Source organism: Molossus molossus, unplaced genomic scaffold (genome assembly GCF_014108415.1).
Source record: "Molossus molossus isolate mMolMol1 unplaced genomic scaffold, mMolMol1.p scaffold_m16_p_10, whole genome shotgun sequence".
Lineage (NCBI taxonomy): Eukaryota > Metazoa > Chordata > Mammalia > Chiroptera > Molossidae > Molossus > Molossus molossus.
In genome coordinates this window covers 73,635,904-73,662,671 of record NW_023425345.1, presented here as the reverse complement: position 1 = coordinate 73,662,671, position 26,768 = coordinate 73,635,904, and the positions used below count along the sequence as shown (strand labels likewise).

The 26,768-nt window shown below is 53.1% G+C and overlaps 3 protein-coding genes across 7 annotated transcripts; 2 read left to right on the top strand and 1 right to left on the bottom strand.

The window, feature by feature from the left end:
* The first annotated feature begins 1,630 nt into the window (after positions 1–1,630).
* On the top strand, positions 1,631–3,474 carry INHBE (inhibin subunit beta E). The gene is made up of 2 exons (XM_036253121.1): positions 1,631–2,116; positions 2,367–3,474. The coding sequence occupies exons 1-2, from the start codon at positions 1,819–1,821 to the stop codon at positions 3,122–3,124; spliced, it is 1,056 nt and encodes a 351-aa protein (XP_036109014.1). The 5' UTR covers positions 1,631–1,818; the 3' UTR covers positions 3,125–3,474.
* Positions 3,475–9,166: 5,692 nt separating this feature from the next.
* Positions 9,167–16,241, top strand: GLI1 (GLI family zinc finger 1). Its single transcript, XM_036251720.1, has 11 exons — positions 9,167–9,266; positions 9,483–9,575; positions 9,841–10,036; positions 10,287–10,431; positions 10,763–10,852; positions 10,941–11,078; positions 11,404–11,553; positions 12,164–12,328; positions 12,773–13,003; positions 13,815–14,082; positions 14,497–16,241. The coding sequence occupies exons 1-11, from the start codon at positions 9,167–9,169 to the stop codon at positions 16,239–16,241; spliced, it is 3,321 nt and encodes a 1,106-aa protein (XP_036107613.1).
* ARHGAP9 (Rho GTPase activating protein 9) lies at positions 14,472–25,355 on the bottom strand. Of its 5 annotated transcripts, XM_036251719.1 has the most exons (18): positions 25,292–25,355; positions 23,358–23,691; positions 22,561–22,784; positions 21,383–21,604; positions 21,087–21,200; positions 20,800–20,904; positions 20,526–20,587; positions 20,298–20,388; positions 20,009–20,104; positions 19,783–19,881; positions 19,413–19,551; positions 19,207–19,314; positions 18,787–18,885; positions 18,528–18,605; positions 18,351–18,404; positions 17,960–18,094; positions 17,489–17,594; positions 15,661–16,860 (listed from the first exon to the last, which is right to left on the bottom strand). In XM_036251719.1, exons 2-18 carry the CDS (start codon positions 23,671–23,673, stop codon positions 16,689–16,691), a joined length of 2,220 nt encoding a protein of 739 aa, XP_036107612.1. In that variant the 5' UTR covers positions 23,674–23,691; positions 25,292–25,355; the 3' UTR covers positions 15,661–16,688. The 5 variants fall into 5 exon arrangements, with proteins under 5 accessions (XP_036107608.1, XP_036107612.1, XP_036107609.1 ...); XM_036251715.1 differs by lacking the exons at positions 22,561–22,784; positions 23,358–23,691; positions 25,292–25,355 and adding an exon at positions 14,472–15,026 and having other exon boundaries at positions 16,640–16,860; positions 21,383–21,723; XM_036251716.1 differs by lacking the exons at positions 22,561–22,784; positions 23,358–23,691; positions 25,292–25,355 and adding an exon at positions 21,706–21,791.
* Between the last annotated feature and the right edge of the window lie 1,413 nt (positions 25,356–26,768).

The window sequence follows — 26,768 nt, the reverse complement described above, 5'->3', positions numbered from 1 at the left end:
CCTCCACTTTGCAGTCTTATGGTCCAGACCCCAGGGGCTAGAAGGCTGTCACCAGCCAGACAGAGAGAAAGCTGGGAAGAGCACTGGACAGGGGGGGCTTGAATGTTTCAGGACCTCGGGGGAAATGCAGGGTGAACGGAAGGGTCTATAGTCTCATTGTCCCTTCTCCCCGCTCACCACCACATAGTGCCTTGAGTTTCTAGGAAAAGCCTCACAGCCATCACCAAGCTCCTTTGCCACCTGTCAGTGAGATGATGTCCAAAACCAGAGATAGCAGTAATGCGGGTCCGACAACATTCTCTGCTCTCTGGCAGCGGCGAGATGCCAGAGCAGAGGGACCGCATCTCTCCACTCCCCAGCTGCTGTCCAGTAGCACTGCACTGCCACATGGTGGACATTGCCGGTACTGAGACCCAGTCCTCAAAATACCACCTCTCTCCCACTGCTGCCAGTTCTAGTGGTCTCTCTTGACAGTCCCCACTGGCTAAATAGTAAAGAGAGGAATAAAATGAAGTGGGGGCACATTTCCAAATCACACTCATTTCTTCCCATCTTCTTGAGGAAACTGGGGCATAAGGAAAAAGGATAGCATGAGGCCTTCCCTCATAAGTTCAAAGTGGCGGGGCTTTGGCCCTCCAATTTAAAGACAGTGAAGAAGTGTGATAAGGAGGGCTGGCATTGGAACTAAGGTTGCTGCACTCTTTTGTTTTGCTCTACTCTTAAAAGTCCTTAAACCACCCATTTCTCACCCCCGTTAACAGAGATCTGGCACCACTTCTAGGATGCCCCACATTTAGGCAACTCTCAAGTCCCCTGAAAGAGAACCAGCAGCAGGCCCTCCCAAGTCCCATGCCCTCTGCCAGGCTTGATGGACTCTGCCCTGCTGTAAGATTGCATCACCCCCACCCCCCATCTCTCTGGGTTTCCCCAGACACCACAGTAACATGCCAACCCCATGTCCCTGCCCTCCTCCACATTGTGCTCCAGTCCAACTGGACTCTGGGCAGCCAGCACAGGCAGGGTCAGGGAGTGACTTCTGTGTCCCGTGGCATTGCCACCTAGGCCTGGGCAAAAGGACTCTGTTCCTTCCGCCCCACCCCCCACCCTTTCACCCCTGTACCAGACCCATTACTAGCAATAGAGACCAGAGTTCGCCTTCTTACCCAGAGACCCCAGAGAAATAACCACTGGAACTCACAGCTGCATCATGGAAACTGTTGCAGCAGTAGCCACAGAGCCAGCTAAAAAGGCTGAAGGGATGAGGGGAAACTGCCCTTCCCCACTTTGCTATATGGAGTTCCCTCCCCCAAGTCCCAGACCTTGAGGATTGACCAGGTGAAATCATCCTCTTTCTTGCATCATGCCTGTCCACGTTGCCCCCCCACCCCCATACACCTACCTCAAGCTCAGTGACCAGGGCCAGATGGTGAAACCTGAGCTCTAGGGGGTGACATCCACCCCCTGCAGGGGCTTGATGGGCAGCAGAGCTGGCCAATCTGCGGCTCAGAGGATAGCTCTGCTGGCTGACCACGAGGTGAGGGAGCCCCAGGCTGCAGGCTCTAAAGAGGCCCCAGTCAGTAGCCAGACATGAGCTGTGAGGGTCAAAGTGGCAGACTGTGTTAAACACAGCTACCCATCGGACCATCCACTTTCCACCAGGCAATAGAAGACAAGTGGCTCTACCCTTGGCTGAGGGTAGGTGTGGCACTGGTTACTGCTGCTGCTGTGCCCGCTTTGGCCTCCACAAAATCAGACTCAGCAGAAGGAGCAACTGCCATCCGAGGCTCCTGTTCCAACCCAGGGCCATTCACCAGGAACATGGGGCTCCCAGATGTCCAGCTCCAGCTGGTGCTGCTGTGGGCACTGGTGTGGGCACAGGGGGCAAGGTCAGTGTGTCCCTCCTGTGGGGGCCCCACCCTGGCACCCCAAGCAGAACGAGCTCTGGTCCTGGAGCTAGCCAAGCAGCAAATCCTGGAGGGGCTGCACCTGACCAGTCGTCCCAGAATAACTAATCCTCCAACCCGGGCAGCACTGACCAGAGCTCTCCGGAGACTACAGCAGGGAAGTGTGGCTCCGAAGAATGGGGAGGAGGTCATCAGCTTTGCTACCACCACAGGTGGGTGAGGGAGAGACAGGCAGAGAGCAGACAGGGAAAGGGAGGCAGAAAGGGAGACTGACTGAAAAGGCAGATGAAGCTGGGTGTGGGAGGAGAAGTTGGGGCAGGGACTGGGTGTGGAGGATGCTAGGCAGTCCGTTGCTTCTAAAGGTGGATGCCAGGGAGAGCAGTAGGCAGGGCTTGCAGGAGTCTCAGAGGACAGCTCCATCTCTGCTCAGTCCCTCAAGTCTTTTCTCCATCTTTCTGGCAGACTCCTCCACTTCAACCTGCAGTTCCATGCTCACCTTCCACCTGTCCACTCCTCGGTCCCACCATCTGTACCATGCGCGTCTCTGGCTGCACGTACTCCCCACCCTTCCTGGCACTCTTTACTTGAAGATCTTCCGATGGGGTCCGAGGAGAAGGCACAGAAGGTCCCGCGCCTTGCTGGCTGATCACCAAATTACAACGCCTGGCTGGCATGCCCTGACTCTGCCCTCTAGTGGCTTGAGGGGTGAGGAGTCTCGTGTTCTGAGACTCCAACTGGACTGCAGACCCCTAGAAGACAACAGCACAGCTGCCGGACGACCTCGACGGCTCCTGGATACCGAGGCAAACCAGCGGCCCTTCCTGGAGCTTAAGATCCGGCCTAATGAGCTGAGAGCAGGCCGGGCCAGGAGGAGGACCCCCACCTGTGAGCCTGAGACTCCGTTATGTTGTAGGCGAGACCATTATGTAGACTTCCAGGAACTGGGATGGCGAGACTGGATTCTGCAGCCTGAGGGGTACCAGCTAAATTACTGCAGTGGGCAGTGCCCCTCCCACCTAGCTGGCAGCCCGGGCATTGCTGCCTCCTTCCATTCTGCTGTCTTCAGCCTCCTCAAGGCCAACAACCCTTGGCCCTTGGGTACTTCCTGCTGTGTCCCTACTGCCCGAAGGCCTCTCTCTCTCCTCTACCTTAACCGTGATGGCAATGTGGTCAAGACAGATGTGCCAGATATGGTGGTGGAGGCCTGTGGCTGCAGCTAGCAAGAGGACCCGGAGGTTTAAAGTAAAGAGATAAAGTTGGGGGTTCCCAGGCAAAAGGCATCTGTGGCTGGAGGCATCAGATTCCTGATCTGCATCCCCGTCCAATGGGCCACCTGGCAGTATGACTGAGTTGACCCCTATGGGACCCAAATGGACACTTTCTTGTCCAGACTCTGGTCTATTCCAGGCTGTTTGATGTGTGAGGAGGTGGGAAAAGTTTGTCCTCTGAAGGAATCTACCCAGAAAGCATGATTTCCTACCCTAAGCCCTATGAGAAAATAACAGAAGCAAGGGAGGGAAAGAGGGAAGGAGCAGGCAGAGAAAAATGACTTAGCCTCTCCCAAGAAGAGAAAGTCCTCAAGTGAGAGAAGAAAGAAGCCAACTGAGGGTCCAGCAGGCTTGGGGTTAGAGGAAATAGGCTGGCCAGGGGTAGGACTGTTGAAGTGCTTTAAGGGAGGGTCAAGAAGGAGATGGGCAAGGGGCTGAGGAAAGGTGTTTAGGAGAGCCCCAGAAATGGGTCAGGAGAAAAGGGTGCTGAGCCTGAGAAGTTTCTTGGTTTTTCCCAGCGGGGGGCAGGACCCACTGGGAAGACAAACATTTATACTTTCCTAATAAAAATGGGGGGGAAATCAACAAGTGTGAGTCATAAAGAAGGGCTGGGATGATGGTCCAGAGCAATAGTTTTCAAGGTGTGGTCTGCGGATCCCTGGGAGGTTCCTGAGACCCTTTCAGTGGTGTCCACAGGGTCAAAACTATTTTTATAATTATACTAAGATGTTGTTTGCCTTCTTTTATTCATTATCTCAAAAGTATACAGTGTTTCCAGAGGCTGTGTGACATGTGGTTACATCATCTTTCTGACATCATTGTTAATGGGATGTGTGCTTGTGTATCCTTGTGTTACAAACTTTTTTTCAGTTTTAATTTCTAATATGGTAAATTGATATAAACCACATAAACAGAAGCTCAATAATTTTAAAGAGGGTAAAGTGGTCTTGAAACCAAATATTTGAGAATTGCTGATCTAGAGAAAGCAATGTGGGGAGAAAACAGTGTGCTCTAAAAGAACTACCCTGGCCTGGCCAGTGAGCTTCAGTGGATTGAGCAATGTCCCATGGATTGATAGATCCAGGTTCGATTCCCAGTCAGGGCATATGCTCCAGTTGTGGCCTTGATCCCCACCAGGGGATGTGCAGAAGGCAGCCGATTGATGTTTTTCTCTCACATTGATGTTTCTCTCTCTCTCTCTAAAAAAAATAATAAAATAATATTGAAAAAAAAAAAAAGAGCTACCCTGAAAGACAGGGCACATGGCTGAGACAGGAGCATGTGTATGGTCCTTTCTTCTCTAGTGACCTTTGGTCTTGCTTGACTCTTCTGGGTATAACTGGTGTCTGGTAAAAGTCATGTGGGAGAGGAGGATCAAAAGGGACTCCTTATCTGTCCCTTACAGCTACTATCTATATTTGTCTGGCCTCAGACCTCTTCTTAGTTTCACCTTTTCCCCTTGACCCTCAGATTAAACAGTTAACCTACTAACCCTGCAGGCCCAAGGAGGTGGTTCTTGGAAGCAGAGTTAGGGTGTGGGAGGTCTGTCTGAAAGGTAATAGAAAAATAAGGGACCCATTCCCCCACCATGCTTTCTCCCCTTTCTCATAAAGAAAGGTCAGAGAATAGAATAGCTGTCCCTTTCCCTGCATCTGGTCACCATGGCAACACAAATCCAAAGAGACAGGGCACTTCCCTATTAGACACTACCGCTCTGCACTAGCAGCCTCTGCCAGTCCGTTCCTTTGGACTCATACAACCCCCTCCCTGGACTCCTACCCGGACTTTGGTGAGGGGACCTGTAAAGTCTACTCCGTTAGCTTCCCCAGTCTCCTCTGCCTCCACTCCAAAGGGGTGTCATGTGCCAAAAAAGCCAGCAGAGGGAGCAGACAGCCTGGAAAAGCAGAAAGAGAACGGACAGTGCAGAGGTGCGGAGGTGGCCGCAGTCTCCAGAACTTCGAGACCAAGTAGAACAGGGGTTCCTCCGGAACAGTGCTTCACTGCCAGGGTTCCTTAGTAACTTTGTGGACACACACGTTGCACCAATTGCCTTAGCCTCTGTTCCTCTTATGCTCCATAGACCCCTCACCTTCTGCCCAAGGGTCCCAACCCAAGGCTGTCACAATCCTGTTTCCAACAAACCCCAACTCCGTCCCAACCCCTTCATATTCCATCCAAAGAGTGAGAACCCCCCCCCCAATAAACCGCAGGGTGGCGAAATGCTCAGCACCAACCATTATTTTGGACCCTACCTCCAACCTAATCTTTCTGGAATGAACCTTTTCGTTCCCCCTTTCCCGCTCCGCAATATATTTCTCAATCTGTTTTTTCTGGCTGTGGTTCAGGGCTTCTTCGTGGGCAGCCGATCCAAAAATCCATGCCGGGATTTACTGCCCACCACCAACAGCCTTTGGGGGGGGCAGCATAGGGTCCCTCAAGGGAGGGGGAGGATCCTGGGGGTCCTGGGGGTGCAATAAGCCCGGCACCCCCTCTCTTGCTTTCAGCTACCCTGCCTCATCCTACAGAACGGCAAGAGGGAGGGAAATAGGAGGGAGGTGAAGGGCGAGCGGGAAGAGCGGCGGCGCGCCAGCGGCTTGAGCGAGAAAAAGTTTTTGCATTAGGGAAAAAAAAGTTTGCGCTTCTCGCGGGTGGTCCCGGCTCGCGGCCCGGCGGGCTGGGCCGGCGGGAGGGCTGGGGGCCAGGTTAGGGGGGGTGGGGGTGGCAGAGGCTGCGCTGCCGTGGCTCCGTCCGCCCCCCCTTCCCACCGCACACCCCCCAGCCCAGACTCCAGCCCTGGACCGCGCATCCCCAGCCCAGCGCCCAGACGGAGGTGAGAAGGGGGGCAGGCGGGGGACCACCTGGGAGAGGTGGGGGAGGGGGCCTGAGGAGATGCTCTGCTTGCAAGGGACTCTGCCCAGCCAAGAGAACTGGGGCACAGAGGCGAAATTGGGGTGGGAAAACCTGGGGTGAGATATTAGAAAGTTTGGAAGATTTTTTTCATTATCTTCCTTTTTCTGTATCTCTTTTTCTTCTGACAGTCTGTGTGTCTGTCTCAGGCAACCGTGGATCTCTTTGTCTGTCTCCGCCTCTCCCATACCTTAGAAACATCTCACTTTCATGAGGTTGGGATGAAGAGGCTGGAGGGACGACTAGCTGGAGGTCTGCGTGATAGAGAGGGAACTCCAGGTGTGTCTGAGCGCCGGCAGGAAGACGTCAGTGTTTCTGAAAGGAGGGGACAGCTAAGGAGAGAACCCTAGGTGGGGTGGGTATGGGTATGTGTGAGGTGACAAAACCATTGGGGGGCGGCTGGGCTAGAACCCCTGACCTGTGTTGTGACAGATGTGCTTGCTGTGCTTGTGTTTTGGGAAAAGGAGTGTCTTTGGACAAGGAAGGGGGCTGGAGAGGCCAGTATCTAGTTTAGGCCCTAGAAAGGCTCCCCCAAGGACTGCGGACTCCTGAGTCCTAAGGGTTGTGGGTAGGGTGCTGAAGAGGAGCCCAGGAGCCCTTGTCTTGACCCTCTGACCTCAGGACCACCAAGACAGTTGGGGCCAGCGGCAAGGAGACCCCTACTGGGATTGGGCGGGACCACTAGCCATTGCCTGCCGGTGCATCCCTGTTGGCCCCCCTCCCAAACGGGAGCTGGGGACCTAGGCCCCTCCTCTGGCTCAGACCACCCTGCCTGCCCTTGCTCCCCTCTCTGAAGCCTCTTTCAGGCCCCGTGACCCCGAAACAATCTTCACTGGGCAGCTAGCTTTGGGGACAGGATTAGAGAATGGGGATCCCAAGACTGAGAAATGGAGGTTTTAGGGGGCTGGATAACTCTGTCTTCATAGGATAGGTCTATACGGTCTGTCGGGTAGAGGGAGAAGGCGGGGCGCTTTCCCGCAGGAGTTGTAAGGGCCAGAGTTAGGGTGGTTTTCCTTAGGGGGGCGGGGTCCAGACCCCCTCCCCCACTATCTCCCGGGCATCCCCGCCAGGAGGCACAGACCCCGCCCTTTACGTCATTATGGGGGTTCCCGGGGGTCTGTTGGGGTTAACCCTTGTGAAGCCAGCTGGGATACCCAGGAACCTAAGGTGTCCTGACGGTTCTCCTCCCCACACACATCTTATTTTATTTTTCCAGTCACTTTCTCTCCCTGTAGTTTCTGGATTCTTTATTTTCCACCCTAACACTAGGACCCCCACTCTCCAACAGTGCACCCCCACCGGGCGCCACTGCCAGCTTTCTAGATGCACTGAAGGGAGGAGGGAAGAATGTGTCCCGCCTCTTAACACTCCCCCCCATCACTGCGGCTCGCTCCACTGGGCTCCCGGGGCGGGCGGGGGAAGCGGAGCCGTCTGCAGCCAGAGCCTGCGGCGGCGACTTGGGTGGGCCGAGGAGGCATGGGGGCGGAGAAGGCGGGACCGGGAGAAGGGGGGCGGGGCCGACTCTAGGGAGTTGGGGAGCGGGGGTGCGACTGGGACTCTGGAAAATAGGGAGACTCACAAGATAATTCAGGGCTCCAGCCGGGGAACCCTAGATCTTGCTTTCTCCTCCTGTGCTCTCATCCACACCCCAGAAAAACTTAACTGAAGATGGAAGAGTTGGCAAAAGTTTCCTTTCACTAGTGTGAAGGGGGGTCGTGGGTGGGCCTTGGCACGCGTGGGCGAGGAGGGATGTCGCCCCATTACCATCGCTGCTGCTCTCCTGCGGCTGGGCAGTGGAGCAGAAAGATGACTGAGTAGGCACGTTTGGGGGTGTCTCTTTAGTGTTGGGGGGTCATTTGCGAGCTCCCGCCTCCTTCCCCTGGATGAGTCATAGAAGGAGGCGGGAGAAGTGTCCCCCGATCCAGCTGCCAGCCAGCTGTGCCCCCACACACACACAGTGCCAAGGTCGAGTTGGGAGGTCTTGGATGCGGGATCCGGATCTCCGCTAAGAAAGGAGGAGTTAGGAAGAGTGCAGTCCAGGCTGCGGGGCTTGGACTGGGTCGTGGGGTCCGGGTCCCGCTCCCCATTTTACCCCGCCCTCACCCTAAATCCCAGCATCCCGGGATCACCCACCACGCGGGCCGGCCCGCTCCCGGTGGTTCTCCACCCTACCCCGCCCCACCCCACCCTCAGTCCCGGAAGACCGGAAAACTCGGGGTGGAGTAAAAACTGGAGTTTGAGGAGAAAAGCGGACAGCGGCACCTTCTCCCTCACTACTCCTAAAAGATGATGACTTTTGTGTTGTTTTGTTTTGTTTTGTTGTTTTGTTTTGTTTTTCCCCCCAAAGCCTTCCCTCACAGTCTTTTCCATTCCCCTCAAACAGATCAAAAGAGTTAGGTGGGTGCCCAATTCAAACCACCCCAGAATAACACCATCCTTTGTACGCAGCGGACCCGGGAGGTTCCCCTCAGAAACCTAATCCCTTTCTGCACAGTTTTTTGCCTTAGAGAGAAAAGAGCAGATCTTCCATGCTCCCTCCTGGCCCTATCAGCCACCCAGTCTGGGCTGTGGCGAGGGCTCCCTCTGCTGGACACTGAAAAGATTGTAGGCGGGCTGAGCATTATGAAGGGAAGGGAAAGAGGCTCAGGCTGAACACCCAGCCCAGTATTTAGGTCAGACGCTCTGTATGAGTCCCAGCCCACCCCTCAAAGCTGGCCCATGGTCAGAGCAAGAAGTAATAAAGGGTCTGTGGTATAAAAATCACTCGAAGCTCATAGAGGCACAATTAGTCCATAACACTTTCCCCTATACAAAGACCACGCAGGCAAAGCTCCCACCCAGTTCCCACAAAAATTGCCCTGCCTCTTTGGGATTTCTCTCCTTATCCTCACCCTAGCTGAGTGATGCTCATTTCAACCTGATTTTCCATGGCAGATGTCTTAGAGGGGCTGGGGGCACAGGGGAAGCTCTACCCAGGGTTCTGTGCCTGAGTTAGTTATCTGACCTTCCCTATTTCCCTCTTACCTTTATAACTTGCAGATCTCCCTTCCCCTTCTGCAGTGTTCCCACTCTCTCCTCTGAGACACCATGTTCAACTCGATGACCCCACCACCAGTCAGTAGCTATGGCGAGCCCTGCTGTCTCAGGCCCCTCCCCAGTCAGGGGGCCCCCAGCATGGGGACAGAAGGTCAGTGCGTATACCAGTCGCTGGGCCTTGAGGACTGGCAGATCTCTCACCCAGCCCCAAGGATCCCTCTTTTATCTCCTATCCCATGCCAGTTTCCCATCTACAAGAAGATTTGAGGCCCTTGTAATGTGGGCTTGGAATATGGGACCAGGCCTTGCCTGGGGTTTCAAGGTGAAGCCTTGTGTGTCCCCCATTTCAGTTGTCTCTCTCTTCTAGGATTGTCTAGTCTGCCCTTCTGCCACCAGACCAACCTCATGTCTGGCCCCCATAGTTATGGGCCTGCTAGAGAGACCAACAGCTGCACCGAAGGTGAGGATTCAGGCAACATCTCTTTCCTTTCTGCCCCTCTGGTACTTGTCCTGAGTGAGAAAGTGGGAGGGCAGGGGATCTAGCTTGGAAAAGGAAATGCTTGGAGATGAGATCAAAGGGTCAGAGCATGATGAGGAGGACACAGGTGGGGTCAATAGGGCAAGGCAGAGGCAAGTGTCATTTTCTGCTGAGTCAGGATGCACAGGTTGGGTGCATGGAGAGACATGCCCCTTTACCATATCTATCTCCCTTGTTTCCTGGCCAGCCCCACTCTTTCCTCCTCCCCGGAGTGCAGTCAAATTGACCAAGAAGCGGGCACTCTCCATCTCACCACTGTCGGATGCCAGCCTGGACCTGCAGACAGTTATCAGAACTTCACCCAGCTCCCTTGTGGCCTTCATCAACTCACACTGTGCCTCTCCGGGGGGCTCCTATGGTCACCTCTCTATCAGCACTATGAGGTGCAGACAGCTTTGGGCTAAGAGGCCCCAAAAGACCCTACCAAACAAACCCTATTAAAAGCCTCAAACCCTCTGAACTGCCGGACCCTATTTGAAGCTTTAGTATTTCAAAGGCATTGGAGGTCTCCCTAGGACTGCCTCAACCACTTCCCATACTGTCTTCCAAGCACCCTCCATGTAGCCCCAGAACGCCTGAGACTTTCTGAAATGATAATTCTAAGTAACTGCTTCTCCTCTTCCTCCTCCTCAGCCCATCTCTGGGATTCCCACCTCAGATGAATCACCAAAAAGGGACCTCACCATCCTTTGGGGTCCAGCCCTGCGGTCCCCATGACCCCACCCAGGGGGGAATGATGCCACATCCTCAGTCCCAGGGACCCCTCCCAACTTGCCAGGTGAGAGCCCTCATATCACCAACCTATTTTCCTCAGCTCAAGGGGGTAGGGAAACATGAGGGAAGGATGGGAAACATAAAAGTTTCATTACTAAAAAATAAAGGGATATAGGTGCTGGGGTTTACCCTTACGGTTGAATCAGACTCTTCCAAATGAGATACCACCTTTAGCCCACCCTGTTCACCAGTGCAGTCTGAGGAAGAAGTCTCTCCCAAACTCAGGGGTTCTAGCTGCTTGGGTGGGGGCACTCGGGGCAGGAAGACCAGGCTGGGCCCTTTCTTCCTTCTGCCCACCTCTACCTTCATCACCCTCACTTTTTCCCTTGGGGAAGTTGAAGTCTGAGCTGGATATACTGGTTAGCAAGTGTCCAGAGGAGTCCTTGGAAGGTGACATGTCCAGCCCCAACTCCACAGGCACACAGGTAAGGATGGGGGAGACTTTACGTCTGAGACCTGAATGAAACAAAAGCTGTCATCCAAGTGACCCTAGAATTGCCTCTCCTGCCTTAGGATCCCCTGCTGGGAATGCTGGATGGGAGGGAAGACATGGAGAGAGAGGAGAAGCCTGAGCCTGAATCTGTGTATGAGACAGACTGCCGCTGGGATGGCTGCAGCCAGGAATTTGACTCCCAGGAGCAGCTGGTGCACGTGAGCCCCAGGGGGTAACAGGAATGTTGGCTGGAACCTGTAGGACTTTCTGGGTGGGACACTGGAATCAGGCTGAGGGCAAGAGGTCAAAGGATACTAAGGTCAGTGGTTGACGCTCCTTTTGAGCAGGCATAAACTCAGAAGTTACAGCTTTGTTTTACAAAATTGAAAGAACTGAGATGTGGCTATGCTGTCCATCCTGCACCATGTTCCCCCATGAAGTGGAGCTGTAGAGGAATATAGTGTGGTAGGGAGGTCAAGGGAAGGAGGTCTGGGTCTCTAGGTATAAGGGAACTTCAGAGAGCTTCTGCATCTTCTCCCTCAGCACATCAACAGTGAGCACATCCATGGGGAGCGGAAGGAGTTTGTGTGCCATTGGGGGGGCTGCTCCAGAGAACTGAGGCCCTTCAAAGCCCAGTACATGCTGGTGGTCCACATGCGCAGACACACGGGCGAGAAGCCACACAAGTGCACGGTGAGGCACCCTCTTCCCAAACTCAAGGCCTTCCCTAAATTGGGGCTGCCCACCAAGGCAGGGCCTCATTATAACTTTCTTGGGCCCTTTGTAGACTCCTTCCTCCATAAACAAATATTAAAAATTTATATTCTATGACTGTTGGTAGGAAGATAACATATTAATATTATATATTAGAAGACTTTCTTGGATCTAAAAGCCAATTTCCTCCTTACTTTTAAAAGAAATTAAAACATTTTTGCGGGACCCCTGAAAGTACTGTGGGCCCTAGCCTTCTACTCTGCCTAATGGAGAAACCCTGCATCAAAGACAGAAGACACTCCCACATTATCCCATCCTAAAACAGTCTAAGATCCCCACGCAGGAAGACCTGCCCTGGCTTGACCAAGAGATACTTTGGCCTCAGCTCCATGTCCCTGCAGGCAGAGTGCCTGCAGCTACTTCTGTTCCCCCAGTTTTTGTCTGCCTTCATTCCCTAACTATGGGAATTCTCCGGAAGCCCCAGAGCTCTCCCATCTTGAGTCATATTCGCTGATGTATGTCCCTTTTGAGATTTAGGGTTCCTCTAATTCCATGTCCTTCTGTCTGAGAGTTATCCTTTGACCCCTAGTTTGAGGGGTGCCGGAAATCATATTCACGCCTTGAAAATCTGAAGACACACCTGCGGTCACACACGGGTGAGAAGCCGTACATGTGTGAGCACGAGGGCTGCAGTAAAGCCTTCAGCAATGCCAGTGACCGAGCCAAGCACCAGAATCGGACCCACTCCAATGAGGTGAATGCCCCACCTAAGAGACCCTCCCCACTTGAGAAGCCACCTACTGGGGAATCCCCCATAAGAAATCCCTTAGCCCAGCACCCACTCCACTGAGGTGAGTTCTCCCCACCTATATAATTCTCCTGGAGAAGCCCTTTCTGAAACTAAGGATTTCCACTTATGACCCTACCCCCTACTTCTAACCAGCCAAAGGGCTAACCTAAAAAAAGACCCATTCTGACTAAAGGAGACACCTGAGTTCATGAGGCCTCACAGACCTGGGTTCACCCCTCATCCTTCCCAGGCCTGGGCTGTCATCTTTCCTAATGTTCTCCCCAACCTCTCACTTTTTCCTCCAAGGGCCCCACTCTCCTTACTTTCATGGGTGCTGTGTTCCCCCTTACCCCTCATCCTCACTTGATGCCATCAATTTTTCTGATGTCTTCATTTTCCACTCAACAGAAGCCGTATGTGTGTAAGCTCCCTGGCTGCACCAAACGCTACACTGATCCTAGCTCGCTCCGGAAACATGTCAAGACAGTGCACGGTCCTGATGCCCATGTGACCAAGCGGCACCGAGGGGACGGCCCCCTGCCTCGGGCACCGTCCCTTTCTACAGTGGAGCCCAAACGGGAGCGGGATGGAGGCCACGTCAGGGAGGAGAACAGACTGACTGTGCCAGAGGGTGGCATGGTGAGACAGCCTGAACAACCCTCTGCCTCCATACCAGCAACTGCCTTGCAGATATCTTCCCAACTCGCCCATCCCTTCCTATCACTCTTCTGTGGCCAGTACACCAGTTGTCCTAGAGTTGCTCCTTGGACTAGCCCAAATCTAGGGATTTTATTTTATTTTTTATTTTAAAAAAATTATTTTTTTCTTTATTGATTTTAGAGAGAGAAAGGAAAAGGGGGAGAGAGATAGAAACATTGATGAAAGAGAACATCGATTGGTGGCCTCCTGCATGCCCCCCACTGGGGCCTGGGCCCACAGCCTGGGCATGTGCCCTGACCAGGAATCATACCAGCAACCTCTTGATGCATGGGTCAATGCTCAACCACTGAGCCACAACAGCCGGGCAAATCTAGGGATTTTAGTATAATTATTTAAATTGGTTCAGCATATTCTTCTATAGAACTTACTGTATTGTTCCAAGACCTTTACATGTATAATTTCATGTACACCTCACAACAGTTTCATGCAACATGAACTTATTTTCCCCATTTTCAGATGAGGAAATTCAGGCCTAGAGAAATTGCCCGAGATCATAGAACTAAGAGGATGAATTTGGGCCCAGGCAGCCTGTGCTCCAGCCTAGGCTATTCTCATCAATGTCTATCCTCCAGGTTGCCCTGTCCCTCAGCTGCTCAGCCCTCTTTACACCTGTAAGCTTCCCCTCAACCCCAGCAGCCACGGGGACACAGGCTTCTAGTCACTCACTAAATTCAGGAGCTGTGGGAAAAGGGGAAAGGGGCGCCACCCTCAGCTCTCCTCTTCCCCATAGAAGCCACAGCCAAGCCCTGGGGCCCAGTCATCCTGCAGCAGTGACCACTCCCCAGCAGGCAGTGCAGCCAATACAGACAGTGGTGTGGAAATGACTGGAAATACAGGGGGCAGCACTGAGGACCTGTCCAGCTTGGATGAGGGGCCTTGCATTGCTGGCACTGGTCTGTCCACTCTTCGCCGCCTTGAGAACCTCAGGCTGGACCAGCTACATCAACTCCGGCCAATAGGGCCTCGAGGCCTCAAACTGCCCAGCTTGACCCACACTGGTGAGACCTGGGTGTAGTGGGTGATTGTTGGGCTGAGATCTGGACCTTCCTTGGGGTTGGAGGGAGGACTTCACCCTTCAGAGCTTCAATATAGCAGTTTTGTACACTAGAAAAAGGTTTTCCTTCCTTAAGATACTTTCCTTCCTTAGATCAGAAAATTGGCGTAATGTACAAAGTCTGTGAGGGTAGTGCTGTCCTCTAGGACTGTGCAATGTACAGCCTGCACAGCTGTTCAGAGCAGCCTGAATCCCTGCTGACACAGAAGCAGAAAGGGCATGGGAGACAGAGGAGACAGAACTAAGTGGTTAGAGTTAAGGAGCCTTTCCCTGGGATTCCAGGATAAGGCTGTCCCATGGGTCAGGCAGGGCGATTCAGGGGGCTTCCTGACCACCCTGCCTTTTCTCCCTATTATAGGCACCCCTGTGTCCCGCCGTCTGGGCCCCCCAGTTTCTCTTGACCGCCGCAGCAGCAGCTCCAGCAGTGTCAGCTCGGCCTATACGGTCAGCCGCCGCTCCTCCTTGGCCTCCCCTTTCCCCCCTGGCTCCCCGCCAGAGAATGGGACATCCTCTCTGCCTGGCCTCACACCTGCCCAGCACTACCTGCTCCGGGCAAGATATGCTTCAGCCAGAGGAGTTGGTACCCCACCCACTGCAGCATCCAGCCTGGACCGAATGGGAGGTCTTCCTGGACCTCCCTGGAGAAGCCGAGCTGAGTATCCAGGATACAACCCCAATGCAGGGGTCACCCGGAGGGCCAGTGATCCAGCCCGGGTTGCTGACCACCCGGCCCCAACCAGAGTACAGCGGTTCAAGAGCTTGGGTTGTGTTCACAACCCCCCCACCATGGCAGGAGGAGGACGGAACTTTGATTCCCAAATCCCAACCTCTGTCTACTCACCACAGCCCCGCAGCATCACTGAGAATGTCACCGTGGATACCAGAGGGCTACGGGAGGAGCCAGAGGTTAGGCCCTCCATGATGGGCAGTGGTCTGAACCCCTATATGGACTTCCCACCTGCTGATATTCTGGGTTACGGGGGACCTGAGGGGACAGCAGCTGAGCCTTATGGAGCTAGGGGCCCAGGCTCTCTGCCTCTTGGACCCAGTCCACCCACAAACTACAGCCACAATCCCTGTCCCCAGCAGGTCTCCTATCCTGACCCCACCCCAGAAACATGGGGTGAGTTCCCTGCCCCATCTGGGCTGTACCCAGGACCCAAGGTTCCAGCTGGAGCCTACAGCCAGTGTCCTCATCTTGAACATTATGGACATGTACAGGTGAAGCCGGAACAGGGGTGTCCAATGGGCTCTGACTCCACAGGCCTGGCACCCTGCCTCAATGCCCACACCAGTGAGGGACCTCCATGCCCACAGCCTCTGTTCTCCCACTACCCCCAGCCTCCTCCTCCTCAGTATCCCCAGTCAGGCCCCTATACCCAGCCACCCCCTGATTATCTTCCTTCAGAATCCAGGCCTGGCCCAGATTTTGATCACCCTGCTCAATCCACAGGACAGCTCAAGGCTCAGCTTGTGTGTAATTATGTTCAGTCTCAACAGGAGCTGCTGTGGGAGGGTGGGGGCAGGGGAAATACTCCAGTCCCGGAACCTCTCTACCAGAGTCCCAAGTTTCTGGGGGGTTCCCAGGTTAGTCCAAACCCTGCCAAGGCCCCAGTGGCCACATATGGACCTGGCTTTGTACCTAACTTGCACAATCATAAGTCAGGCTCCTATCCTACGCCTTCACCATGCCATGAAAATTTTGCAGTGGGGGGAAACAAGGCTTCCCATAGAGCAGCAGCACCACCCCGACTTTTGCCCCCACTGCCAACTTGCTATGGGCCCCTAAAGGCAGGGGGCACCAACCCCAGCTGTGGGCACCCTGAGGTGGGCAGGTTAGGAGGGGGTCCTGCCTTATACCCTCCTCCTGAAGGACAGGTATGTAACCCCCTGGACTCTCTTGATCTTGACAACACTCAGCTGGACTTTGTGGCTATTCTGGATGAGGCCCAGGGACTGAGTCCTCCCCCATCCCACAACCAGGGGGACAACTCTGAACACACTCCACCTCCCTCTGGAGCCCCCAACATGGCTGTGGGCAACATGAGTGTCTTACTGGAATCCTTGCCTGGTGAGACACAATTCCTCAACTCTAGTGCCTAAAGTGTGGAATCCCACCCATTACAGATCCACATTTCCTAAGGGGTGTCCATCCCCCCAGAGAAGTCAGGAGAAGGAGCCATAGCCCCTTGGGATGCCCCAGGAATAGGAGGTAGGGGCTGGGGGCTGTATAAAATCTGTATATATTTGGAGAAAGAATTTGATAATGACACTGTTTCCTAATAAAGGAACTGCATCAGAAAGAGCCCTGCTTTATATGCTAATATCTTGGGGAGGGGTGATGACAGGGAACAAGAAGAGAAGCAGGGGTTAAAATCTCCCATTTCCTCTTTAGAGAAGCTACCTCACTACTTCCCAGCTCCGCAGGTCAGACTCACAAAAATGGAGACAGTCATCTAGAAGACAAAGATTTAAAGGGATGTCCTCAGAACACACCATACCATCGAAGGGTATCACTGAAAACACGTTTTCTCTTCTTCCACACCCCAGTCAGGGGAAGAGGCTGGTGAAGTCAGTGAGCATCAACTGGACTAGCTGCCCAGGGTAGAGAGCATGGGCTGCTGGGTCAGATGTTTCCTGCTCCGGTCGAAACAGGGTTGGTCCAAACACAATTCCCAGATTGTGAGGAGTCATGCGGTTCTTATCTGAGTGTGCTATCACCCTGTGGGCAAAGGCCAAAAGAAGGGGCTATAAGGCAGCAGCTTTGCCACTTCAAATAAATCTAACCCTTCAAAGATTTGAGCAGAGAAGAGTTCACTCTGGGATCCCTCCATGTAGTGGCCAAAAGAAACAAAGGAGAAAGAATCTCAAGGGGGATGGAGATAGGATCAGTGGAGAAAACTTCAGGATGCAACTGGAAGATACAAGCTAGTATACAACCACCTTTTCCCAGCTTCAGAGACTGTCCCTAGATTCCTCTCTGCTCACAGTTTGGAAGGCTTTAATTCAAATAGCTATCCTTTCTCAGAAATTATTGCCCAGGCCCAGCTCAGCCAAATAAGCCATCACCACTGTTCCAATGGGAAACAAAGAGGCAGAGGTAAGGGAGCAGTTAGATTTTCCTTATTTCTTATACAGCATCACTGTGCTTGTCTCGGTTCTCATTTCCTCATTTGATGCTGACCATAAGTTTTTGACCTTGTAATATGCCCCTGCACAGAGGTTGCCTGTTTCCTCAATCTGCTCTAAACTTGGGTGTTTCCCTACCTTCACCCCATTCGAACAGAGTCCCTGCTACATGCCCACCCCACCCTCTCCCTGAATGAACAAAGATGTTCAGTTTTCCTGACCTGCATAAATGCTCCAGGAGGTACCGCAGAGTGTCATGGTTGGGCTTTGGCATTGAGGCTATTAATTCTCGTATTTGAGAAAGGCTCTGTTCTGATTCCGAGAGTGCTAGAGAGAGAGAGAGTAATGGGAAGAGCATGGGGATGAGCTTAGGGAAGGTGCTAGTGCAGGGTTGGTAACTTAGTCTTTCTCAAGCCCATGGAAGATATCATTTATCCATCACAGCTTTCTTTTTCACTAAGCCAAACTGTCGCCTTAGAATTCTTTTTAATTCAGCCCTCTAAACATTCACACACACACACACACACACACACACACACACCTAGAGTTGGCACATGTGTTAAAAGTTATTTTCTATCTCTGTGTTCAGGATGAGACAGAAGAGTATAAGGAAACCTCTACTTTACTCTGTTCTTTACCACTCATGCCTCCCCGCAATATCAAGGGTATTGCTCAAAGTTCCAATCCCTTACCAAGGGCAGCACGAAAATGGGGCAGCAGCAGTGGGGGTACCAGAGGCTGAGGTAGCTCCCTGAGAAAAAGCTTCAGGGCTCCAGTGACCACATGAATGTCATCCCACTCAGCATTGTCCAAATCTAACCGGCCTTCTGGAAGGAGAAAGAGGTATAGAGGGATTCAGGACTCATGAAGGGCCAGAGAGACCCAGAGACTGAGAGATCAGTTTGGGAGAAGATTAAGCTAAGGCAGACCATAGGAATGCCTAGGAGGTCTACAGTGGGGCAAGACAGCAGAGGTAGGGATGGGGACAACCCCTCCAGAAGCAGGACATGGGGAAACTCACAGGGAGCATTTTTTAAGGGTCTAAGAACTTTGAGGGGTCTAAGGGGCCTTCCACATAAATACCTTGTCCTGGTTGTTCTGGGAACACATACCTCCCATCGGAGGTGACTGCCCGCTCTGTAATATGTATGAGAAGAGATTAGGAGCTAAGACATACAATTCCAGCCAGAAGACCTCCCTGTTGTGCCAGCTCCCTCGCATGAAATTCTTAGCACACCACTTGCCCATAGGCCTTCTCACCTCTGTCCACCAGGAAGCGCAGTTTCTGGACCACTGCCAAGTTCCCACTCACCCGGTAAATGCCATCCACATCGAGACCTAGGAGATGAGGCAAGAAGAAGATAAGGATTTCTGCTCTAATATGTGTGTGTGGTGAGGTCAGGTGAGGGATCCCAGGGTGGAGAGAAAAGGTTAAAAGGAAGACTAGGGTAAGGAAGGTTGGGAATTCTAGGCCTTAGCCTGTTGGAAGGGTAGATGTTGGGGTATCTGGGAAAATGACCTCTCTTATCTACAGCAGCAATGCAGAGCCTCACAAAGCTGGGCACGGTGTCTCCTTCCCGCTGGCACAGTGACTCCAACTGACAGCCAAACACCTGGTCTGGGGAGATACAGAGTGAGGGGGGAAGCCAGTGTCCCCATGGAAGTTCTTCTCAGCACAAGCCTTCACCCCAAAGTTGGGCTGGCCCTCCTGGCTGCCTGTTCTAGGACTGGACAAGGAGATACACCCACTTCCCAACAATCAGCACTAGAGAGAAAAGCAGTGGTCTCAGAACGCGGCCGATCTAGTTCTGGGAAATTCTATTCTGAGCCTCACTGGAGTTTTCTCATCCATTACATGGGCTGATGCCCAGATCAGGAATGTAAAAGCACTACAGAGGGCACGAAGGAGAAAGGTGCCAGCTGGCCCAGCCCGCCTCACCTCGGAGCAGACCCCGCTCCTGCAGGCTTTGCAAGGGCGGCCTCTTAGCGATAAGCCGCTTTAGTTTGTTCCGAACACGGTTCTGTTCAGTTCCTTCTGGGCAGCGACCTGTAGGAGGCAGCTGGAATCAGAGTGTGAGCGCGGCCTCCAGGAGGAGGAAACTGGAGACGCGCCCCCAAGGCCCGCCCCCCAGGCCCGCCTCTAACTGGAGCTCCGGCGGCCGCCGAAAAGTGTCAGAGGCTTGGATACGGGCTCCGACTCCACTTCGTCCTCCCCAGCACTCAGCTCTCCCAGCTCCGCAGGTCCCGAGCCCGACAGACGCAGCTCCAGGGGGTTCTCCCGATCCTAGACCCGGACGGGTGCGGTGAGCGGAGTCGGAGATTGGAAGAGAGAGAAATCTGCACCCCCAACTCGAAGCAAGGAGACCCTAACTGGGGTCCCACGTACCAGCCCATCCCAGGGCTCTACACTGAGACCACCCTACACCCCAGAACCCTACAGTTCCTTCCCCACCCCTCGGCCCCGCCCAGCCCGGGCCAGTCCCCAGCTCCGTCCCGCCCCTCCCACCCAACTCACCAGGCGCTCGATGACCGCCCGCAGCGCGCGGTGCCAGTCCCGCAGCTCCGCCTCGACGTCTGACTGCAGCAGGAACTCATGGCCAGGGATCGTGCGGATCTGAGGGGGCGATGGGGGAAAGACGTGGGTCAGCGGAGAGGAGCTTAAAGTGCCGGAGACTTGCGGGAAATTGAGGGCGCATCCTCGTGTCAGATGGGACTTCTGGGATGCTTGGGAGGGCACTCACGTGCAGGACGTTGCGGCGGCTGGACAGGTGGCGGCCATGGGCCAGGGCCGCCCCGCGTAGATCCACGCTGCTTTCGGGTCGGCTGCCCGCTGGTCCCTGGTAATCAGGGGAGAAACTGAGGCCACGGTTCGGTTTCCCTCACTGTCTCCCTCTCTCCATGGGAGGCCGTGCTCCGTCCCAATTCCTTCCCTTCCTCTACATCTCCCTCCCCACCTCCACCCCCACAGTTGGCGGGAGGCGGGTAGAATTGAGCCCTGCGGGCACCCGCCCGTCCCTTTCTCGCACTCACCCAGGCTGAGGAGGGTGCAGCGAGGGGTGGCTCTCGGTAGAACACCAGGCTGTTACCAGTTAACACTACCCAAGATGGGCCCCAGTTCTTCCTGCAGGGGCAGAGGGGCGGTGGTAGTAGTGCAAAGGTCACTTAGAATCATTAGGGAAGGGGGCTCTCCCAACACTGCTCTACCCTTGGAAGGAGGCCAATAGCCCAGATCCCTGAGGTATTCCCAGCTCTCCTCACCTGAGCTTGCGACCACCCTGAGCAATCTTAGTCATGTTGAGCTGGCCCCACTTTTCCACCTCCTGGGAAAGGAGGAGAGGTACCAGTAAGTCACCCAGTGCCCCTCACAGACCCTCGGGATTTCCCCAGGTGGTCTCCCAGGAGGTCCTTTACACAGAAATGGGGAGGCTGGGGAGGCAGAATACCCAGAGAACACTCAGAAAGAGGAAGATGTTTCTGGAGGGGCAGGAATTGGGTGCTGGGACTGGGAGGATCTCGAAAATGGGAGACTTACATGAGGGTCGTCCAGGACTTGTGGCAGAGGCCGAAGGGACTGCCTGGCTGAAGGCTGATCTGAGGGGTTGAGCTGGGAGGTGCGTTGGCTGAGGCAGGGTGAACCCTGGGGCAGGGGGGGTTGGAGAAACAGGTGGAGGAAACTCTAACTTGGAAGTCCCTAGCTGTGGGGAAAGAGGGGTGTGGGTGTGGGTGACAGGGGTGTAGTAAAGAATGTCTTGCATAAAAGAGAAAGTCGTGAAAAGATGTCTTTTTCTGCTTGCAATCTGGAGGAGGAAGGAATCTCACCTGGGGGTTGAGCAGTTCTGGGGACCGTGTTCCAGATTCTGAGCCCTTTGCCTGAGGCTGCAGGACACCGTTGTCCCTATTCAGGGTCTGTGTTCCCTCCATGGAGCCCGGGTTCTGGGGGGAGGGGGAGGTAAAGCTACGTCCAGATGCCACCTCAACCTGCTCTCAACACCCTTCTCACAATTTTCTGATTCTTCTGATCTTCTGAGAGCCCAGAAAGAAAACACACTACTTTGGAATACAGTAGGGGAAAGGAGGAAATTGAGGGGACAGATAAACAGGAGGGAACGTCTCACCTCTCGGATTCGAGTGCGGCGTGGGGGCTTCCAGGACTTGCAGCCAGTCAGCGAATTTATGTAGAAGCAGCGTCCAGAGTTAGGGTCCAGGTGCTGCTCCCAGGCATCCAGCCTCTGCAGCGGGGGACACGCAGGGCTTGGGGGTGGGGACCGGGGACAACGGCGAAGGTCCAGTAAGTTACAGTACACAGGGGACTCTGACATGAGGGGCTGGGGTCCTGCCTGCCAGGAATGGGGGAAAAAGAGGTAGTTATTCTGCCTGTGTCCCTCCCCAAACTTCTCTCTGCCTAACTGCCTCCTCCTCTCTCCCACCATTTTCTCACCACCAGATCCTGGCTGGAGTGACCCAGGTACTGAGGGAGAAACCGGGTCCCCAGCTGGGTTGTTTCTTTTTTTTTTTTTTTTGACTCCCTCCCTCACAGTCTTCTTTGCTCTTCTCCTCACTTCCTGTTGCCAACTTCCCTCCTCCCCCACCCTACCCCCACCCCCACCCCAGGGCTGCAGGAAAGGGGAACAGGCTTTATGTGTATGTGTGGGGCGGGGGTTGAAGGGAGCTCCCCAACCTCACATCCTCCAGAGTAAAAGGAGGCAGAGAGGAGTGGGTGTGAGAAAGGAGGGGCCATTTTTCTACCACAAGTAACTAAGAGAGGGGAGGGGCTGAGTGTTCAGGAAGAACAAGGGAGTTCCATCTCTCGAGGGGACATACTGGTGACTTCAGCTGGCAAGACCTGACACAGGACAAACCCTGCCTTGGGCCAGGAGTAGGAGGAAGAGAGAGAAAGCATAGCTGAGGTTGGCTTTCTTTCAGTCCCTCTATCTGCCAGGTTCCATGTATCCTCAGGGTCTTTACCACTGCTGTCCTGTTCCTCAGCTAGAATTCTTTCTCATCTTCTAGTTTGCATCATGGCTGTCTCTGACTTCTCCTTATTCAGATTCAACTAAACATCATCTCCTCAGGGATGCCTTCCTAGGCCGGTTTAGTCCCTCTCCACCATATTTACCTTCCTCGTAGCGCTTATCACTACCAACGCATATTGGTTTACGTGTGCTGTCATTCCATGGGAACCCTTGAAAGCAGAGAGTCTAGTCTGTCTGTCTATTTGCCACTGTGCCTAGAATAGGGCCCAGCAGTAAATATCTGTTGATCACAGCTGCTTACAAGGAGAGCTGTGACTCACCACACTGGAATTGGCCTCTGTCAGCAAGTCCTCCCGGGAGAGAGAGCTTCCATTTTGTCCATCCTGGAAGGGCTTCAGGAGGGTGGGCCTCAAATTGGTAACACTGACACTTCTACTGATTTGGGGGGGAAGAGAAAGAAGCTGCTGTGATGTAGTCTGGGCTCTGCCTGGGGTTGCCTGAGATAGGTGCAGTTCCTCCAGTGAGCCAGGAAACAACTGTGGCTCTGGAAACAGAAATGGGAAGAGCAGGGGGCAGGTGATCAGAGGTGTGATCTTGGCAGGATGCCCCCTCCTGGGGGCTCACAGGGAAGACAGGAGCAGGGGGTGGTTGCTGTTGAAAAATAAAATGAGACCTTGAAGACTGGAGACTGGGAAGAGAGGCAATGGGACACCATAGTGAGGATAAGGAGTAGGCTGATCATAGAAAAATAAGAGAAGGGGCCCTGGCCGGTTTGGCTCAGCGGTTAGAGCGTTGGCCTGCGGTCCTGAGAGACCCGGGTTTGGTTCCCGTTAAGGGCACGTACCTCGGTTGCAGTTTGTCCCCGGCCCCGGTTGGGTTGTGCGGGTGGCAGCCACTCGATGTGTTCCTTTCACATCGATGTTTCTCTCTCTCTCTGTTCCTCTCTCTCCCTCCCACTCTACCTGAACAAAAAATGGAAAAATGTCTTCGGGTGAGGATAAAAAAAAAAGAAAAGAAAGAAAAATAAGAGAAGGGGATCAGCAGAAGCTTGAAGGAGGAGAATCCTTCCAATAATTCCCAGAAGCCAGGGAGTTAAGAAGGTGTTGGGAGGGCTTACCCTGAGTCGAGAGAGATTTCCTGGTGGTGACGGTAGTTGGGCTCTGGGAACAGATAGATTCCTCTGTCATGTAGGCAGCTGGTACGAAGATGGGTCGTGAGGTGGATGGTACTCCCAGGCGCCTTGCCAACCACCAATCTGAGTTGGTCTTTCGAAGCAGTAGGAACCTTTCCCCTTCAGCCAGAGATACCTGCTGGCCATCTGCCGCAGTATAAGTGAAGGCATAGAGGGCACAGAGCTGGGATCCCCGAGAAGTATTTCTGGGTCCCAATCCTAGGCTCCCCCAAGTACTGGGCCACCACTGGCCCGACAGCATTGTGGTCAGTACTGTCACCTGTGGGAGAAAGCAGTGTTGGATATCCAGAAAGGGACAGAACTGGCTACTTCTAGGCAGACAACATGATTCTAGGAGCAGTGTCTGAGGAAGTAAGGACAGGAATCCTGGTGTGAGAGAAGAGGGTAAAGCAAAGTGGGGGTCGCTGACAGATTTTGGGGGCTGAGAACTCCTGAGTAATGTGACTAGTGAGGAAGTACATCAGTAAGATGACAGAGGATGTGGTCAATAGGGCTGTGAGGCCAGCAAGGCAGGAAATCAGACATGGCCTAGCTCAGTGATTTGCCTCCAGGTACCTTCTGGGGCCCATCAGAAGAACCCGGGGCAAAAGAAGTTGGTCCTGGATGGCGGTGGGACTCTTGAGCTGGACACAGGAAGATGGGGGAAAAGAACCAGGTCTGAGACAGGAACATAGGCAAAGAGAAAGTAGTTAATGGCAAAGATAAAAAAAAAAAAAAAGTTTGTGACCCCTTATTAAATGTACACAGGCACCAAAGTTTCCATTACTGATCACCTCAGACCTAAAGCTGCGTGCTTCCTGTGCAGAGTCAGAGACACAGAAACAGAGAGCCAGAAAAATAGTAAGACCACATTGGAGAGAACAAGAAAGTGGATGGGAGAAACACATAGGGGTTCAGAGTTAGAGGTAGAGATGAAAATGCCACCATCCTCCCAATCCAGGACGTGTTTTGGGGAGCTGGAAAGCCTTGATACAATCCTCTGTACTTAAAAGCCTCTTGGGTGGAACCCTACTTTAGTGTGTGGATTCATTTGTTCATGCTCTTAACCAGGATTGGCTGAGCATTTCCAGTGTGAAAGGAACAGTGTCGGGCACTGGAGATAAGAGAGAGGAAGGAGATAGACATAGCCCTTGCCTTCTTGGAACTTAAAGACAGATCTTAACTAACCACAAAATACATTTAATTTTTTTTTTGTTTTTTAAAATATGTTTCATTGATTTTTTAAAGAGAGAGGAAGGGAGCCCTGGCCAGTTTGGCTCAGCGGTTAAGAGCGTTGGCCTGCGGTCCGGAGAGACCCGGGTTCGGTTCCCGCTAAGGGCACGTACTTCGGTTGCAGTTTGTCCCCGGCCCTGGTTGGTCGTGCGGGTGGCAGCCACTCGATGTGTCCCTTCACATCGATGTTTCTCACTCTCTCTCCCTTCCTCTCTCTCCCTCCCATTCTATCTGTACAAAAAATGGAAAAATATCCTCGGGTGAGGATAAAAATAAAAAAAAAGAGAGAGGAAGGGAGAGAGAGATAGAAGCATCAATGTGAGAGAGGTACATGGATAGGCTGCCTCCTGCATGCCCCCTACTGGGGATAGAGCCCACAACCCAGGAATGTGTCCTTACCAGGAATCAAACCAGGACCTCTCAGTCTATGGGTCAACACTCAATCCTCTGAGCCACACCGGCCAGGCACCACACAATACATTTATTAATCACACTTCAGTCAGTGACTGTGGACAACTAGTACAGGATGCTAGACAGCATTTTGGGGCAGATGGAAGACTGATGTCAGCTTTTCCCTGGAAGGTGGGAACTGACCTCCTCTGTCCATTGCCAGAGCTTTAAAACCCACACTCGTGCTTCCTCCTTACCTGACCACTCCTCTTTTCCCCTTCTCTGTTTCTCCACTGCACAACGTGAGGCTTTCTGTGAGGCTTTTTGTCTGGCTTTGGACAGATGGGGTAGGGTTGGGGTACCTCCCCCTTGATGACATCAGACAGCCAGCTCTCCTCCCCTGATGTGTGATCTGAGGGCTAGACTGCTAGTACTAGGATTCTGCCTCAGTGATAGTCTTCCTTAGTTTGCTCCACTTTCAAAATGTGGAGACTCCCACCCCTTAATTCTTCCTTACCAATTCCAAAATAGTGACCAACTTCACCCATTAATTCATTAATCTAATGTTTATTAAGTGCTCAAATCCCATTATTTTCTGCTTTCTCAGAAGCTCTCTCTCCTGTACTTTAGCCTCTCCCTCTTTTTTTTTATCCTCACCTGAGGACATTTTGTTTTGTTTTGTTGTTTGTTCTTTTTAATTTTTTTAGTTTTTTTTTGTTTTTTTTTATCCTCACCTGAGGACATTTTTCCATTTTTTGTTCAGATAGAGCGGGAGGGAGAGAGAGGAAGAGAGAGAGAGAGAAACATCGATGTGAAGGGACACATCAAGTGGCTGCCACCCGCAAAACCAACCAGGGCCGGGGACAAACTGCAACCGAGGTACACGCCCTTAGCGGAAACCGAACCCGGGTCTCTCTGTACCGCAGGCCGACGCTCCAACCGCTGAGCCAAACCGGCCAGGGCTAGTTTATTATTATTTTTTATTATTATTTTTTAAACTTATCTTTACCCCCCTCCCCCATTTTTTGTTCAGATAGAGTGGAAGGGAGAGAAAGAAAGAGAAACATCGACATGAAAGGGACACATCGAGTGGTTGCCACCCGCACGACCCAGCCAGGGCCAGGGACAAACTGCAACCGAGGTACGTGCCCTTAGCGGGAACTGAACCTGGGTTTCTCTGGACCGATGCTCTAACCGCTGAGCCAAACAGGCCAGGGCTGTTTTGTTGTTTTTAATCCTCACCCGAGGCCGTTTTTACATTTATCTTCAGAAAGAGCGGGAGGGAGAGAGGAAGAGAGAGAGAGAAACATCAAGTGGTAGCCACCCACAGGACCCCAACAGGGCCAAATTGCAACCGACCTACATGCCCTTAGCAGGATCCGAACCCAGGACTCTGGTCCGCGGGCAACACTCCAACCCCTGAGCCAAACCAGCCAGGGCTCCCATCAGCTTTTTTTTTTTTTATAATTTTTTTTTTTTTTTATCCTCACCCAAGGATATTTTTCCATTTTTTGTACAGATATAGTAGGAGGGAGAGAAAGAGAAACATCGACGTGAAGGGACACATCGAGTGGCTGCCACCCACACGACCAACCAGGGCCGGGGACAAACTGCAACCGAAGTATGTGCCCTTAGCGGGAACCGAACCCGAGTCTCTCTGGACCGCAGGCCGACGCTCTAACCGCTGAGCCAAACTGGCCAGGGCGTCCCATCAGCTTTTTTTTCAATCCTCAC